This window comes from Melopsittacus undulatus, chromosome 13, assembly GCF_012275295.1.
Source record: "Melopsittacus undulatus isolate bMelUnd1 chromosome 13, bMelUnd1.mat.Z, whole genome shotgun sequence".
Taxonomy (NCBI): domain Eukaryota; kingdom Metazoa; phylum Chordata; class Aves; order Psittaciformes; family Psittaculidae; genus Melopsittacus; species Melopsittacus undulatus.
Window position 1 is genome coordinate 8,712,369 of NC_047539.1, and position 16,541 is coordinate 8,728,909.

The window sequence follows — 16,541 nt, forward strand, 5'->3', positions numbered from 1 at the left end:
ATTTTTGGTTCCTGTCCTCTTGGAACACAGAGGTTGTTTCCCATGTGGAAATTTTACAAGATGGGCTTTTTCTCCCTGCTGTGTTGGAGGAAGGCTGGGGAGGGAGAACAAATTCTGTTCCCTGCAGAGGACTCAATGGGATACAAACCCAGCCCCTCTCCAAGGGTTGAACGTGAAGGATGCCCCATGTGGGGATGCAGTGAGCTGCTAGTGCTTCTCTGCTTTGCTTTTAGTGCTGCCCAGTGAGCTAGGACCCCTGGTGCGAGGTCTTGAGCCTGCACAGAGCCACATATGTTGGCCCTATGTAAAAGCCGATCATCAAGGCACGAGGGAACCTTCTGCCCTGCATGCACCCTCTTGTACAGGTCTGCTGGGTGCTTTGGGGATTTATTCATGTGATGAATATCTGCAAGGATTTGGGTTAGGGGGTTACTGAGCCTTTGTTTCTGGATCACCCCAGTGTATTCCAGCACTCTGCTAATTGGTACCACTGTAATATGAATCCTTTGACACCAATACGATAATGTTTGTGAGTAATTGGATGCTTGGTCTGGACCTGCCTTGGGAATTGCAGGGCAAGCATCCAGAGGTGCTGCCATCTCCCAGGCATTGCCTCGCCAGGTTTGCATCCTGCTGTATTCATTCTGGGAGCTTCAGTATCATGCTATTTAGGAGATCACCGTTACTGACCTGTCACTGTGGGAGACAGTGGGATTAGGATGATGGAGTGGTTGGAGGGGATAAACAATAATGAAGGTACATCGGCACAGCCCAAACAATGCCTTTCTCTTTCATGTTTTCTTTTTCCTGTCGGTTTGCTATTCAAGTGTAATAAGATCAGTGCAGATAATTTGTGTATTCATTCAAAACATAATTTTCCCTCCTGTGCTTTACCAGCTGCACTGCAGTTGGAAAGGCAAATGCGCACTTTCTTTTGCATGGCTATGAATGGGTGCATCTGTTCCTCAAAGATAGGGAAAGGAGGGTGAAAGGACTGGAAAAGAAGGGAAGAAAGCAGATGCAGCCCATTTCATTGCCTCTGTGGAGAGGGGAGTATACAGGAATCATATTTCTGCAGCATGGGCTCAGTCCCACAGATGTTTTTAAGAGGTGGGCGAGACACCAGCGTGTGGGAAAGGCAGAGAAAAGGGGTTTGTTCAATGGGGAAGCAGCTCATGGAAGCACAGACACGCTGCAGGGGGGCAGGGATGCCGGTGGAAGCTGAGCCCCTCCTTCGTCAAGGTCTGCAGACCACCATGCAAGGACAGCCAGAACTGTGCACAGGGCTGGTTCTGCTCCTTCAGGCTGCAGCCAGGAGAGCACAGCTCTCTGCTGAGGGCACTCGCTCTGCCCTCCTGGTTCTGCTTCCTTCAGCTCTGCCTGGAGCTTGGCTGGGAATATCAGGGCAAAGGCTGGAGCTGAGCTGGCCTGTGCTTGCTCCTCCCTAGCTGGAAATCATCACTGCCTCTCTCCATGGGCTCTTTCCCTTCCTATGCCAGGGACTGCATCCCTGAACTTTCATCTTCACATCCTCCAGGCCCTGCCTGACAATCCTTGCTGGAGGTCCAACATCCCCACTGAAGATGCAGGGCTGGCGGTTGTACAGCAGTGGACCTAATTTATTGGGCTTTTGGTTTTTTCTTTCTTCTTTCTCTTTTCTGACACAGGACCACTAGAGAGGCCAGGACAGAGAGGAAAAGGGGTTTCATTTTCTCCTGTTATCTGGTGTCTCCAGCTGTGAGCCACACTGAACAGTCCTGGCCTGATCAAACACTCAAGTAGCTGCCATTCAGGGGCCCATCTACATGGTAATAAATAATGTGAGTGCTCTGCCCCTGCCTGAGCCCATGTCCTGCGAGCAGTGCACCAGTACATTCCTTTCTCCTGTTGCCATGTTGGAAACCCACCTTCGTTGCTTGTGATGCAAAGTCACTAAGCATTAACAGTTGGCATTGGCACCTAATGACACAATCATGTACAAATGTGTTCTGCCAAGCAGGATTTTTTTAGGTGGGGATTCTGGTGCTATCCATCCCATTGAGATGGAGCCCTCTGATCCCTCTGCCAGATTGGTTTCTACTTCTCATGAGCTTTGTGAGCCCAAAAGTTTACAAATATGGGAACTGACCACTGCCTTTGGGTGAAAGACAATGCACTCTATTGAAAATAAAGGGTAAGAGTTTTCCAAATCCACTGGGAACTTCTCAGCTGCCTTCCAGCCAAGGGTGTTGTCATGCTTTTTACAGGTTAAAATGTCCCCATTTAATAACTTGAGTCCTTAAAGCAGAGCAATGCTAAAGGCTTTGAAGCTAGCAGTGGCAGAGGTGGTGGGTGGGAGCCAGGTAGTGACAGGACATGCCATTTCCCTCTCCTGCTGCTGTGCTGCAGTGACAGGGCTGGTCCCTCTTCACTGGGAGATGCTGTGCAGCCATGCAAGCACACAGCTGATCCAACTGTGAGATGGGACAAGGCTTTGCTGGGCACAGTGAGGCTGAGAGCAGGGTCCCTGCAAGCCAGGTTCCTCCAAGTGAGCAGCTTCTTAATGCTGCTTCTTTCCAGTTATTTCAGCTGCAGGAAGTGGCATGAAACCAAGAGGATATGGGTTGGTTTGAGTGAACAGACCCCAAAAATACCAGATGATTTTTGTCGGAGCAGTGCTTTTATTTGCATGGCACCAGGTAATGGGAGAGAGGGCTGCTCCAGCTCACCACATCCCAGCAAACTTCCCACCGAGCTCCCTGCAGGGCTTGCTGCTCTCATTGCTGTTGATTAGTTCAGGCATGTTCAATCCCAAGGGCACTTCAGGGTTTAGCTCTTTGCATCATGCAGGCCAGTGCTTGGAGATAAGTTACTGTAATTCACTAAGCTTTCGGTGGTGGTGAGGCTTGTGGTTACTGAGTCTTGATGGAAATGGTTTGGACACTGCCGGGCTGGCCTGTTTTCATGTCAGTGTTTGGAAGGAGCACAGCAGCGATTTCTGGGGCTGGAGATGCCCAGGGAGTGAGCATGCACCTTCTGATCCATCCCAACTCATAATTACCAGGTCTGAGAAGGGACTGGGTAATTCCTCATGCAGCTCTACATTAGAAAGGCTTTTCGGGGCAGATAGCCAGTGAGCTGCTCCACTGCCTGCCTCTCCCTGTAATTTGGTGGGTGGGTTGCAGGACTCTGTGCTCAGATATTACTGCACTACTTTAGTGCTGGAGCAGGTTTTGCTGAAGAGGCCAGGAGGGGAAACTGCTTATTTCTTACAGCCATATAAATCAGATGATGCCTCCAAATTGTTGCAATGCAGCTTCGAAGGGATTTTTGTCTTTCTGTGGTCTATGGATGCAGAGTCCATATTTCTATGTTAAGAAATCAGGAATCAAGTAATTGGATCTGTCTCCTCTCCCCTGTAAAATCAAGTAATTGAATCAGAGATCATGCGATTAAAAAAAAAAGAAAAGGAAGAGAAAAAGAGTTCATTTTGGGTTCCCTTTATTGGCCTCTTAAATCCTGAGCTTTGCAGCCTGCTGGGAGTGTTTTATTGAGCTCTTTTCACAGCTGTGAGTAGGATGGATTTAACTGCCCATTACCTTGGGACACAGGAGCTGGGCTCTCAGGAGGCAACAGACTCCATGGGGAGTGGGAAGAGTGGGAAGAGCCTGAGTGACCCCAGTGCTGAGGCTGGGGGTGCCTTACCCCTGCAAAGGGCATGCCTATCCCAGCTGAGATGTGACCCGTGTAATACCCTGAGAAAGAAAAATTGCTGGGTTTTGGTATCTGGGTGGCCTGGTCTTGTGCATGACAGCAGGAGATGGTTCCTGGAGTTCAGCTGCCAATGGCCATGACTGGTCACCCAGGAAGTTGCTGAGGATGCAGTTGGACAAGCTTCATTGGGATGCAAATGGATGTAAATTCATGTAAACATATGTCTTGATGCAGGTAGCAGCTCGTGCCCAATTTATGCAAATGTCCTAATCCAATAATGCTAATGTCATGATTATCTAGCAACACGATGCTCATTAATATGGTTCCCTGGCTCTTACACCCATCACTGTCAATATGATTACGCTGAGGCACAGCCTTGTAGTGTCCCTGGCAAGTGGAGCAAGTCTCAGGGAGCGAAGGGGACACCCAGGTCAGGGTGAGAGTGGGAAGGACCATTCACCTCTCTGGTGAGGCCCAGAGGTGCCATGTGTCCTGGGCTGTCCCCTCCACGTTCCTGCCCAAGGTACCACCTGGCTGCTATGCACTCCTTGGGAAGCCCTTTCTCCCAGAAGGAGACTCAGAGCAGATTTCACAGCCCACAGAAGCCTGCAGAGTAGCTAAACTAGCATTTCTTAATATCCGTTGCTGTGATCAGATGAACAAGACTAGCAGGGCCATCTAGTGACTCCTCTGGCTGCTTAATGACCTGGGAGGTGTCCCCCCTTAGATTGGTATAGTTCTAATGTTTGTATGGTGAACCATGCTCCTGTACCTGTCCCCATCTTCCTCCGTTTTGGTTTTTGGCTGCTGTCTGTCCCTTGCTCTGCAGCTCTCTTTTCACTGCTTCACTCAGAGCTGGAAAATGCTCAGGCTTCCCCACAGTGGAATGGAAATTTGTCCTGCATTGCCTTGAGTCGAGTGACATAAGGTCAGACAGCTAAAGAGCCTGTGGATGCGCAAGGAGAGGGACCCTGCAGGTTGGCTTGCTTTCCTCAGGCCAACAGGAAAGCTGCTCTCTGGGCAGGAGTCTGCTTGTCTCGGCTGTGGCCTCGATTTCTTTGCTGCTAACCCGCAGGTGCCGGTGTAGCCGCTTGCCGGGGCTCTGCGGGGCTTCCTCGTCACCGGCTGCTCCTGCAGCTTCGTGCCGGCTGGCAGCAGTGCATTGCTCCGAGCTGCCTGCCCCTGGGAAGGGCTCAGCCCAGGCTTGAAGTGCGACATTGAGCAGCCCTGCCCAGTTCAGGTAAGCTGAGGCTGTTTGCCCCTTCCAGCAGCCTGACCCCACAGTAGATACGGATTTGTCCTTCTCCTCTGCATGATTCTAAGGCTTTTCATTTTGCTCTTTCATTTGTGTTGCTTTTTGCAATGTTAGCATGATACTGGGACTTGTGGATGGGGTCAGGAAGATGATCTGGCAGCTGATTCCATTGCAGCTCGCTGGGGCAATGGTCCAGGGATAGACAGGACAACTCCCAGCAGCTTGGAGGAGCAGCAGTCAGGACAGAGCTCCACCAGCCATTGCAGAGCTGTGACAGGTACATTTACTGCACTAAGTATCAGCATTGAACAGGGGCTTTGGTTAGATTGCTTTTGACAGGATGTCGTTAGCCTGATGCGTATGTGGGAGAGGAACAGCTATAATGCTCTCTTAATGCAGCCAAATTGCTCTTTAATTCTGCAAAACCAAGATGCTATTTCATGAATCCCCAGAGCTCACTGTGCATCATCTTGATGCTGCCGGTTATTGGTGGCCTTTTCTCTCTGCCTGCATCCAGCTCCATGTTCTTGGAGCATGGGGTGGGAGCAGTCCTCCCCTTGCCTCCGTGAAGTTTGGCTGCTCACTTGGCTCCACGTGTGTTAACTCTGGAAGCTAGTGGTGATTCCTGAAATGCCTCTTCCCATCAAAATGTGAGCAGAAAGTCTAGCAATTTCCATAGCAACAGGGCTGGGCCCTAAATGCTGATGTTAACTCTGTTTCTGGACATCTGTGGAGTCTGAAGAGCTGAGTGTAGAGGAGGCAGCAGTGCAACTCTCCAAGCCAACACTCACTGCTTGTCCCAGCCACTGTAGGGTAAGATACTACTGCAGAATAAACATCAGGCTTTGCCCCAGCTGCCTGGGAAGTCTGGAGTAGTGATGCTGTCATCCTCCTGCAGCTGGGAGATGGTTGGGAAGAGGTAAAAGCAGGGTAAAACTACTGAGGCACGTCAGCTGGATAATGTCAGAGGACATTGACTCCAGCTCAGAAAGGCACTGAGAGCAGATAAAATTAGCCTAATAAGAGTTGATGCTACACAGAACTCTCCCCTCCCTTGAATTTATGTTTGGCTTACAGGCACATAACAAAAAGAGCCAACATGATGCAAAAAGGTGGCTTTGCCTGGCCTTGTGATGGCAAAACCCTGCTAAGGCTCTGGAGCTAGAGGGAACCCAAGGACCATGAGGGAAATAAGAGCAAAAAGTCAAGAAAAGCTCATTCCTAATATTTACAGCAGCTGGTTATCTACTGTGATTGATAGTGTGTTGGAAATGGTACATCAGGATGCAGGTGCACAACATTTTTCCTCCCTGAAGATACTTCACAGGACTCCAAAAACCAGTGCATTAAGATTACAGAACAAAACACCAACTATTTTGGGATTCACATTGAAATGGCAACATATGCTACACATTAAACATCAGCCCCTTCTGAAAGTTTAGCTATTCTGGGCCCATCCTGAATGGCACTGAAGATCCACATGAGAGCAGATGCCTCCCTGCCTCCTCCTATCCTCTTGGAAGCTCCCTTGCAGGTCCATTTGTGGGTAGCAAAGTGCTAGTGAGGAAGATGCCATCCACCCTTGCTACTATCTGGGTGTTTCATAAGGTCTTGGGGAACCTTCAGCAGTATTTTGAGGGGAGAAGGCCCTGTCTTGCTGGCATTTGCCCTTTGCCTGGCTTTCTGATAGGGTTTGTTTGTGTCTGCTTTATAATAGAGTGTGGGCTGTATTTTACCACAGTGATTTTGTTCCCAACTAATAATTGCTGGTTAAATCTTGTTGAACAATTGTTGTTAACAAGGCCTGTTGTAGCACAGATAACCTCAGGTATTATTCATGCAGAGGAGCAGTGGGGACCAGGGTGCACCGGGACATAGGCACTGCTGGGGAACCTTAATCGGTACAGCCTGGAGTAAGCTTCTTAGGATTATTTAGCCAAGTTTCCTAGTTATCATTATTATTATTGCTTTATTTAGCAAATGAAAAGGGTGTTTGACGAGGTAGGGTTCACAATGCACTTGGTGGGTTCAACCAAGCCTCTCCAGCAACTGAGGGCAGAGATCTTTCATGGGAAGCAGCCTCATTGGTGATAGCTGTGCATCAGCCAGAAGACAGTGCCTTGAGTGAGCCAAGGAGCAAAGCACGTGTTGCTTTCCAATTAACCCCCTTCCCATGAGCACATACACACTGGAGCTAAGCTTATTTGAAGAAGAAATAAGTGTGTTTCATACAACAAGCAGGGTGGACTGAAGACAATGGAGTTCCTGAGTCACCCCAGAGAGAAGGAGGGGTCTCTTCCAGCAGCGTTGGCAGAGCTGGGCTGGCAGTGTTGATATTCCCTGTTCCTGCCCCTGCGACCAGATTGAGCTGGTGTTATCTGCTGGCACCCTCTCACGCCTGAGGCTGTGGGTACTTGTGGTTTAACACAGACTTAAAATGGCTGGGAAAAAGCAAGCTAGGGCTGTGCAGGCTTGTGCTGCTTTGTGTCACCTCCCTGGGTGACTGTCAAACCTCCCTGTTCCCAACCTGCAGTGTGAGTCCCCCCGGGTTCATAACAAGGCTTTAATTTGGCATCATCTATGCACTCTTCAGGCTGATGTCTTTTCCAGCAGCAGAGCAGAGGGTTTCTGTGGTATTGTTTGGGTTTGAGCTGAGAAAGTTCAAATAAAGAAGCAGTGGGTCAGTCATTGACTCCGGGAAGCAATGGGATGTGCAGTCCTGCTGCTGTGCTTTTCATTTGAAAGGAATTGATTAAACTCGAATCAGCCCCTGTTCTTGTTGATTTAAACCTGGAGTAACCAACAGCAGAATTTGATGCTTAGTGTTTGAAACAAATGTGGTTGAAGTGTGTCCTGAGGACAGCCTGTGTTTTTGGATGCATGTTTAATCTATGTGCTACTGTTTTGTTTGCTGTAGGAATCCTCCTTCTGTTTGCCCGTCTGCGTAGCACCAGCAGGACGGCTCCTTGGTCACAGAAGCTGGGCTGCTGCATGGCTCTGCCCTGGGCATGGGGTGAGTGAGTGGCACAGGGTTTGCTTCGGATGTGCTTAAGCCTCTGCTTGTTCCCTTGTTCAGAACAACAGGGAAATTAAACCTGGATTAGGCTGTCCTGGTACAGGATGCTTTTCTGAGCCTGGGCTTCAGTTGGAGTGATTTTTCCTGCATCCCATGTTCCAGCTCTCTTTATGGGATGCTTTTGGCACATCAGCCCCATGCCCTCATCTGATGTGAGCAGCCAGATCTCTTTGTTGCACCTCAGAACAAGCCACTGAAGTGCATTGTCATAGGTGCTGAGCTCAGGATCTTGTCCCAGCCTGCACACACCACTGGGAGGAAACGTGGCAGTTGACAGGGACAATGTGTTTTTCTCCATCATCCTATTCCTACTGTGATGTTGACTCTGTGATGGCCACTGTCACCTTCTCTAAAGGATGTCTTCCCTTCATGCAGGGATGGGGTATCCCTCTGCAGAGAGTCTCGGCTCCCTGCCAGCCAGGGCTTTTGTTTCCAGTGCTGGAATCAGCAATGTAACGTATAAACTGTCTCCCAATGCTCTTGTGGGGCTGCAAGGATGCCATCTTTCCCCCTTTTAGGAAAATGAAGGTCATGTGTGTAGGCAATGACAGTCGCTCTGAATCACCCCAGCAGAGCGAGGGATCAAATCAAGTCACATTCCAGGGCATTAGACAGACGGTGGGAATTAAAAGCTTTACCTGGAAACTGGCTTTGTATCTCCAAGCCCTACTTTTGTCTCCCAGCCCAACTCTCTATTTTTGTCCCTTTTACCTTCCGTGTTGTCATGTGTCATGCCAGTCCTAGGTGCCTGGGTGTGCCATATTTGGGGAGCCCTCAGTAAATGCTAGGCTGTGTAGCCTAGGAGAAAATATTCAGGCAGTATGAGAAGGTAGAAAAAGTGTGGTTTATCAAAAAGCAAGCTGCTTTGGGACTCATTAAAAGCTAAGGGAGAGCTCCAGCTGCTTTCAGTAGGCTTGTGATAAGTCAGAGACTAGAAAGTCCCATCTGGACTATTAGCAGCACATCTTGGTTTTGTTTCTTTCAGTCTATAAGGTCTGGGGACGCAGTCTCCTTTGGGGGCCAGTCCTGCCGTGGCAGGAGGGAGGTTTGTCTGCTTTAGCTCTGTCTTTGCTTTTCCCTTAATCTGGTCTTCATGTGCACCTTGCCCTTTGTGTCTCTGGTTGTTCTCTGTATCCCTGGGTGAGGTGAGCATCTCCCATCATTGCTTCTGGGCCTTGGCTATGGACTGTCAGCACTGCAGGGCAGCTTTTGGGGTGCTGCATGACAGAGGAGGAGGCAGAGCTCACCCCCAGAACCTTGACTTCCTGACCTGTATAACAATCCTTGTCTATTTGGGTCTCATGTTCTATGGAGAAACATTAAAAATAATGATACTTTTGTAATGATGATAATAATATTAGGTTGTCATATAACTTAATCTTATTTATTTATTTATTTGCCCTTTCTTAGAGGGAATTGCTGCTATTTTCTGGGCATCAGGCCCAGTTTTTGTTTGTTCTGTCTGTGTCCACACCACATCCTGGATGCTGTACCCAAAGATGGAGCCTGTGTGGATGAGCACATTCAGGCTGCTCCAAACCTGGAGGCAGCATTTTGTGCCTCCCATGTTGTTCCCACCCATCATCTTGCCACACGCAGGATTTTCAGCCTCAGCCACGTGAATGCGAAGCAGGTGGCATTTCCGTCTGAATTAATATACTCATAGTCCTTGGATGTGGGAAGGGGGTTAAACTGGATTTGCTCTTGGACCTTGCTGCAGGAGAGCAGTTTGTCTCCTGGCAGGGCAGCACACATCACCTCTGCACAAGAGGTGGGAGCTGCCTGGAGGTGAATATATGGCAGAGAGAGGAAGGAGCAGCTGAGAGGTCACCAGTTCTCGCAGATCATTAGAGCATCTGTGTGCATCATGTCCTAGGTACAGAGCGATGACAAGTTTGGATGCTTCAGGAGAGAAATGTTTGCTTCCTGGCGAGAAGTAAATTAGGGTGGTTTGCCTAGTGTCAGTATGTTATGAGTCAGGGGCGTTCATTAACATTTACCAAAATCTGAGTGAAAACTGAGTGCTTAATTTGACAGAAAGGTTGGGTGTGATTTTACTGGGTTTGGGGGAAAATTCTCCAAAGAACAGAGCTTTATTTTTAATAGACATCTGCATGCCTCCCTGCAGGAGACTGCAGTTCTGTGCGCACTGATATATGGGATCTGTTGTCAGGGTACCTGGTGGTGCGGGCTGTCATCAGCATCACATGGTGGTGGGTGTCCCAGCAGTATGTCCCAGCTTCATGCCAGACCCACCACACCTGAGTCAGCAGAAAGTCTGTAGTGGGGGAGTTGTCCCTACAAAATACTTCAGATACTTTTTCCTGTGCAAGGTGAGTTTCCATGCAGCATTTTGCTCCATGTTCTCACAGCATTTCCCTTCTGGCACTCCTTGCTAAAAAGTCCACCTCCAGTAGCTTGTGGAACTGGACATTTATTGATGTGAACCCAGGAGGAGATTAGGTAAAAACACCAGTTTGTGACCAACTCCCTGAGCAAGCCACAATTCAGCATTTTCCCAGGAGCCTGTGCCCTTCCTGGCTGGTGATGGGGCCCTGTCCCTGCCCGGAAAGGTTGCCAGAGACGTGCTGAGCGTGGCCACACTGGCTGTGAGTCCTGGCCCTACCCATCGCTCACTCCTCTGCGATGATCTACCTGCTGCATCGCTCTATGCCGGCAGCCACAAGCTGGCTGGGAGAGGCTGTGCCGGTTGTGCTGCGAGCAAGTGCCATGTGTTGCTTCGGTCCCTTGTGCGTTCCCAGCCCCAGAGGCTGTGGGTGGCTCACCCAGCCTGCCTAGCTGGTGCTGAGCACTGGAGGGGGCACTGCTGTGTGGACTGGAGCCTGCCGCAGCAACAGGGCACCAAATCAGGGAGACCCCTTTGAGCAGCAGTGTGGCTGGAGCCGGGAACGGGCAGCGTGCCACCCGCGCCCCTGCTCGGTATGCACAGAGCATCTCTTTGGCTCGTCCATGCTGTGAGCTGGGATGCCACCGGAGCTGCCACAATCTCCAGGGGCTGGGACAGCCCTGCTTCCAGCTCCAGGGAATGCAACGCAACAGGACAGCGGCTCCTGACCCTGAGCTATGACCTTCCCTTCTCCGGAGAGGTCCGGTGGGGACTCACCCTGCTGAGGCAGGGAGATGGGGTGAAGGGGTGTGGGGAGGTGTGCTTCCATCCAGCTTCTGCTTTGCTCCCCTCGGGCACAGCGGGGCTTTGCTGGGGAAGAGGCAGGGGGCTGTGGCCGTGCGGTCCGGCTACAGCCCTCATTCCTCCGCTGCTGGGTACCGCTTTGTTGCTAGCTGGTGACATCACCCGAGAGCCCACCCCCTGCCTCTTATCCGTCTCTCCGTCTCGCTCATTTATTCACAGGCAGCGCTGGCAGGATCGGGGCTGTGCGAGAGCCGGAGCCGGCGGCAGCAGCAGCAGCAGCATGCGTGCGGCGTCTGAGGCTCAGGGCGCGAGAACCACGTAAGGTGCCCACCGGAGCCTCCCCCTTCACCTGCCTCTGCTTCCCTCAGCACAAACTTCACGGCTCCTGCACGCACGGTCCGGGCTTCTCCGGCGAGGCTTGGCAGCGACAGCCGCATGCATGACACTCCGAAAAGGAGAGAAAATGACCATAAGTATCCAGGAGCACATGGCTATTGACGTCTGCCCCGGCCCCATCAGACCCATCAAGCAGATATCCGACTACTTCCCCCGCTTCCCACGCGGGCTCCCTGCTGGTGTTGGCCGCAGCAGCACCCTGCGCTCCGCTGTCAGCCAGCCCTCCGTCAGCCCCGCCGAGGCGCCCCGGGAAGAGGATGAGGACGTGGACCAGCTTTTTGGGGCATATGGCACAACACCCACCGAGCAGCCAGCCAAGTGCCAGGCACCTGAGGAGGTGGTGGACCCCGAGGGCTACGAGTCCGACGACTGCAGTGAGTTTCTAAGTTTCCACAGGAGTTTGCTGGGTGCTGAGGGGAAGGGTGGGTCTTAGGGACTGGTCCCCATCTTGCTGCCTGAGCCTTGCTCCCTGCCCGGCTGCTGGCCACACTGTCTGTCCCTGGGATTACACTGCAGCAGGGACAAGCTCTGCCCTAGCCAGGGAGGCTGTCACCGTACTGCTTCACTGCTGCCCTGGGTGCAGGGAGGCCCTGGGAGTGTCCCTGCTGCAGCCAGGCTGGCCGCTGAACCCAAACTAGGGAAGTCTCCCAAGAGCCACCAGTTGCTGTGCCTTGCTGTTGTGGTTGATACCTCATCCGTCCTCAGCTCCTTGCCTCTGAAGGCCGCCAGCTGGGTTCAGACCCTTTGGTTAATGTGTCTTGGTCGTGCAGCCTGCTCCAGCCACACTGCTGATTAGCTGGTGATACACTCCAGCATCACCCAGCTCCAGATTGAAGAGATTCATTGGGAATGATATCTGCCTGGGAAGTCTCTGCCCTCTCCCTCAGCAAACTCCAGTGTGTCATTCCTCACGTTTCAGCTGCAGACAGAGGCCTCTGTGAGACTGGGCCGGGGGGGGGCAGCTTTTGAACAGAAGGCTTTGGTTCTGGTAGATGCAGGTGTTTGCAGTGAGGTTTAACCCCTCCCAGCCCAAAACATCCTTCCCACCCAGCTTGCTGGAGCTTGCAGGCTCCAAAGAAGCTGTGTCAGACTCTGCCAGCCACAGTGGTTTGGGATAACACTGCTTTCCTTGAGGTGGGTTAAAACCCAAGGTCTCCGTTCAGCTCAGCCTTTAGAGGCCAGATCCTGCGAGGGACTGAGCATGAAGTTTGAAGCTGTGGGATGCCGAGGAAGGGAGTCAGTGCTGCTGAACAGTGCTGCGTGCTCATTCTGGGGGAAGGGGAGGCTGAGCTCCCACAACTGAGCTGTTTACAGCCCGACACCGGGCTTTTCCTGTGCAAAATGTCACAGCCCTGCCTCAGCATCACTCCCTTGCTGCTGGGCTGGCCTGGGCTGCTCCATCTATGCCAGACCCTGGAGTGTGAGAGAGCTCCCCAAGAGCTGTGCTTGCTGCAGCGTGGCACAGCCACCCCTGTGCTCCCCTCTGCCTGCTCACCACCAGCTCTGGGAGAGGCTGGGGCTCTGGGTACAAGCCAGACCAATGCTCCCTCTCTCCCCATCCCAGGCTCATGCTCCCTGTGCAGGAGCTGAGAGCCGCTGCACTCCCAGGGAGAACATCTCTGCTAAGCCATGTCCGTCCCAGCCAGGCAGTTAACAGTGACTTTAACCCGATTTGGGTTATTTTCTGCCTTCATTATTAGGTCGTCTTTGCTCACCCCAGCAACAGAAATGAGAGCAACTGGGCTTCATGGGCAGAGGTGTGGGTGGGAGCTGAAGCACTTGGGGCCATGGGGTGCAGCGCTTTCACTGAGCGACTTGTGTGGAAATTGCCCAGGGCACCGCGTTCTGGATTTAGCCCTGGCAGCGCTGCTGGAAGCAGCTTGGCTCAGTGCCGGGGCCGGCGGGTGTTTGTCTCGCCCCGGCTGCTATTAGGAAGTGTTTCTTACAGTGTAACAGGTGTCAGGCAAACTGCTGAGGCTGCTTTGCCAGATGTGGTGGGTTTTCAGCGGGTGAAAGCACAGCAGTGCCAGAGTGGGAGGTGAGACTGCTGGTGTCATGGCTCTGGGGACAGCAGGGGATGGCCTCAGTTGCTCTCAGAGCACTGGCTGGCATAAATGGGCAGGATGAGACTGTCACTCCTCCATGTTCAGCGGCCAAGTGGCAAAGCCAGGTGAGGGCTTTCTGGCCCCATTTCCCAGGCAAGGAGCTGGAAGGGGATTTGGGCAGCCTGGCTTGTGCCATCAGCTACGCTATGGAGTGGCTTTTAGCTCCCCCACATCCCGTGGTGGGTGATTCAGGGCTGCTGCATTAGTCACCTGCACTAAACTCCCCCTGGGGAACCTGTCTCTGCCTGTACAGCAGACAGGTTGGGATTTACGTTGTGACAGTTCCCTCAAGTGACACACAGGCATGGCGATGTTGGAGCCTGGGTGCAGCACCCACAAATCAAGTCTTGCTGGGCAGGGTCTCATCTTACCTCATTCCCCAGACATGGTCCCAGCACAGCCCCACAGAGGTGCAGGGAGAGGGATTTTCCTGTGTCAGGATCCGTTGGGAGGAGTAGAGGATGGCTCCTTCCCATTCATGCCACCTGCCTGTAGGTTTCTCTCCTCCAACACCATTGTGATGGTGCTGGCTGGCTGGGAGGGAGGACTAGAGCTGCCCCTGCCTGGAGAAATGCAGCATTTGCCTGGGTTTCCCCTATGCTCATTCCAGTTTGATGTTTCTGGGTTTCCAGCAGCACCAGCCTGATGGGTGATGGGACTGTGTTGCTCAGTCACTGCAGCACTGCAGGGTGGCACTGGGCAGGGGCTGGATGGCAGCTGCCAGCCTCCCTGGCAGGGCTGCAGGGAGCTGTGCAGGGCATTTAGGCACCAGTCACTGGGACACTTCTGCAGAGGCTCAGGTTGGTGGCTCTGAGACACATGGGGCTGAAGCCAGTGGTTCAAGGCACCACAAATGCAGCCCTGTGGAGCTGGGGAGCTCAGCGCTCAGGGGAGCTATAGAAGTGCCAAGGAAAACAAGCATGGTCCTGGTGGGGCAGCCATAACCAGCCTGTTGAATGCAGCGAGTAGCAGGGAGCAGGCAGGGCCAGGGAGCTAACAGAGCAGATAATGAGCAGAGATGTTGGGGCTGGCTCTGGGAGCACTGGGAATTGCGTGGAGCCAGCTCTTCCCATCAGACCTGCCAGCAGCGCTGCTGTGAGGATTTGCAGGGTCATGGTTGGCACACTTTGCCATCCCAAGGCTCTTGGAAGACGAACTCATCACTGCTCTCTGCCTTCTCTATCCTCTGTCTGCAGGGATGCTCCAGGACTGGAGCCCAAGCTGTACAGAGCAGGTCTCTTCCTGCAGTGGGTTTGTCCCTAATGGAACTGCTGAGGAGGTGGAAAAAGGCAGAAGAGGTGGGGAAATGTTTGTGGTGCAAACTCTGCAGGAGGGTGGTTTTGTGCTGTTGGACCAGTGCTAGCATCTGCTGTGAGCAGAGGACCCGCAGGGATTTGGGGCTGGGAGGGAGGGGGATTCTCTCCTCCTGTCTTGGGACATTCGGCTGTCACCTCATCTCTGGTTCCCCTGGCTGGTGCCTGCTGACAGCAGCAGTGCTGTGTCTCCTGGGATCCGCAGCCAGCAGGGATGCTTCCCACCCAGCCAGGCTGCACGCTGCCGGGGGAACTTGGTTCGCAAGGAAGATAAGTAAATGCCAGCTAGGTGGCAATGTGCCCCCTGCGAGGAGCTGGGGCTTGCCTCCCATCTCCCCTGATTCCAATCAAATCACTGCCCTTCCAGTGCCTGTGCTTTCCCCTCCCCAGCACCAAGGTGAATTTGTATCTGATGGATTTTTAAGGGTCTCAGAAATCTCTGCACAAGCAGCACAGAGGTAGAAACGTGGACACTGAGGGAGCACTGCTGTTGCTTCTCTTTGCCAGAGGACAGCACGGGAGGCAGCTGCCATCCTTCTGCAATGGGCAGGCAAGTTTCTAGCCCTTGAAGAAATGCTCAGTTTCCCTGAGCTGCTGTTTGGCTTTGGAGCAAGGTGGACAGTGCTGGGCAATTTCCTCCCTCCTCTGCACAAGTTTGGCTCTGGTTATTCAGATGGGGAGGCAGCCTGAGAGTGTAGGGGTGCAGCGGGAGCTGGTGTTTATGGAAGAGTTACTCCATACTGTTCCTAGTGCTCCACAGCTATTCATATGTGTAACAAACCCAGCCAGTTCTATAGCATGTCTGGCTTTATTCATGGGAGGAGCAGGCTTGTGATCTCCTGAGCTGCAGCAGCATAAAAACAACTTCTCCAAACTACAGCTGAGAGGCCTGTCCTGGTGCACGGCTGCTCGTGACGCTGCAAGCAACGACACAGAAGTTATTTAGGAAGACTCTCATTCTGAGCAAAGAAGATAATTAGGCAGGCAAAGCTGTCATGCAGATATTAATTACTGGCTGTTTAAAGATGTAAAGAAGAATGAAAGTCTTAAGGGGTGCAGGGTTTGCAAGTCACCTGGCAATGCTTCTGGTCAGACAGGAGGAGACAAGAAGAGATGACAAGGGGAAATGTGCATTGAAATGATGAGGATATTTACTTCTGAAGCACAGCTCTTTAGCATATGCTGCCACTGCTATTTATAACCTTTGAATCGTCTTTTCAATCCAGATAAGGCCAAAAGAAGTATATTTTTTTTACACAGGAAACAAAACAAATCACTGCTGATTTCGGCAGAGCCTGGAGCATGGGTTTGCCAACCCTATCACAACCCGAGCTGCTGACGCCAAAGAAACGTGTGTAGGTACAGGGCAGTGTCAGACCCAAGAGTGAAGGGCACCAGGGAGCTTGTGGCCCTTCCAAGGGTGACACAGGGTGTTAATTAACCAAGTGGTTTTGGATTAGCTCCTGTCTGGTTTCCAGGAGGATACCTCTGTATCAGGAAGGTGCTGGCATGGGGTGAGGTCTCACCTTTTCCTGCTGGCTGCCCCATCAGC

At 52.1% G+C, this 16,541-nt stretch overlaps 1 protein-coding gene across 2 annotated transcripts in view; it reads left to right on the top strand.

Annotated features, from left to right (window-relative positions):
- The first annotated feature begins 11,395 nt into the window (after nucleotides 1-11,395).
- Nucleotides 11,396-16,541, top strand: part of DOC2B (double C2 domain beta) — a 33,751-nt gene continuing 28,605 nt past the window's right edge. For both annotated transcript variants that reach the window (XM_034068936.1, XM_034068937.1), the window contains exon 1: nucleotides 11,396-11,945. In XM_034068936.1, the coding sequence (XP_033924827.1) occupies nucleotides 11,615-11,945 (331 nt within the window). In that variant the 5' untranslated portion in view covers nucleotides 11,396-11,614. The remainder of the gene's footprint in view (nucleotides 11,946-16,541) is intronic.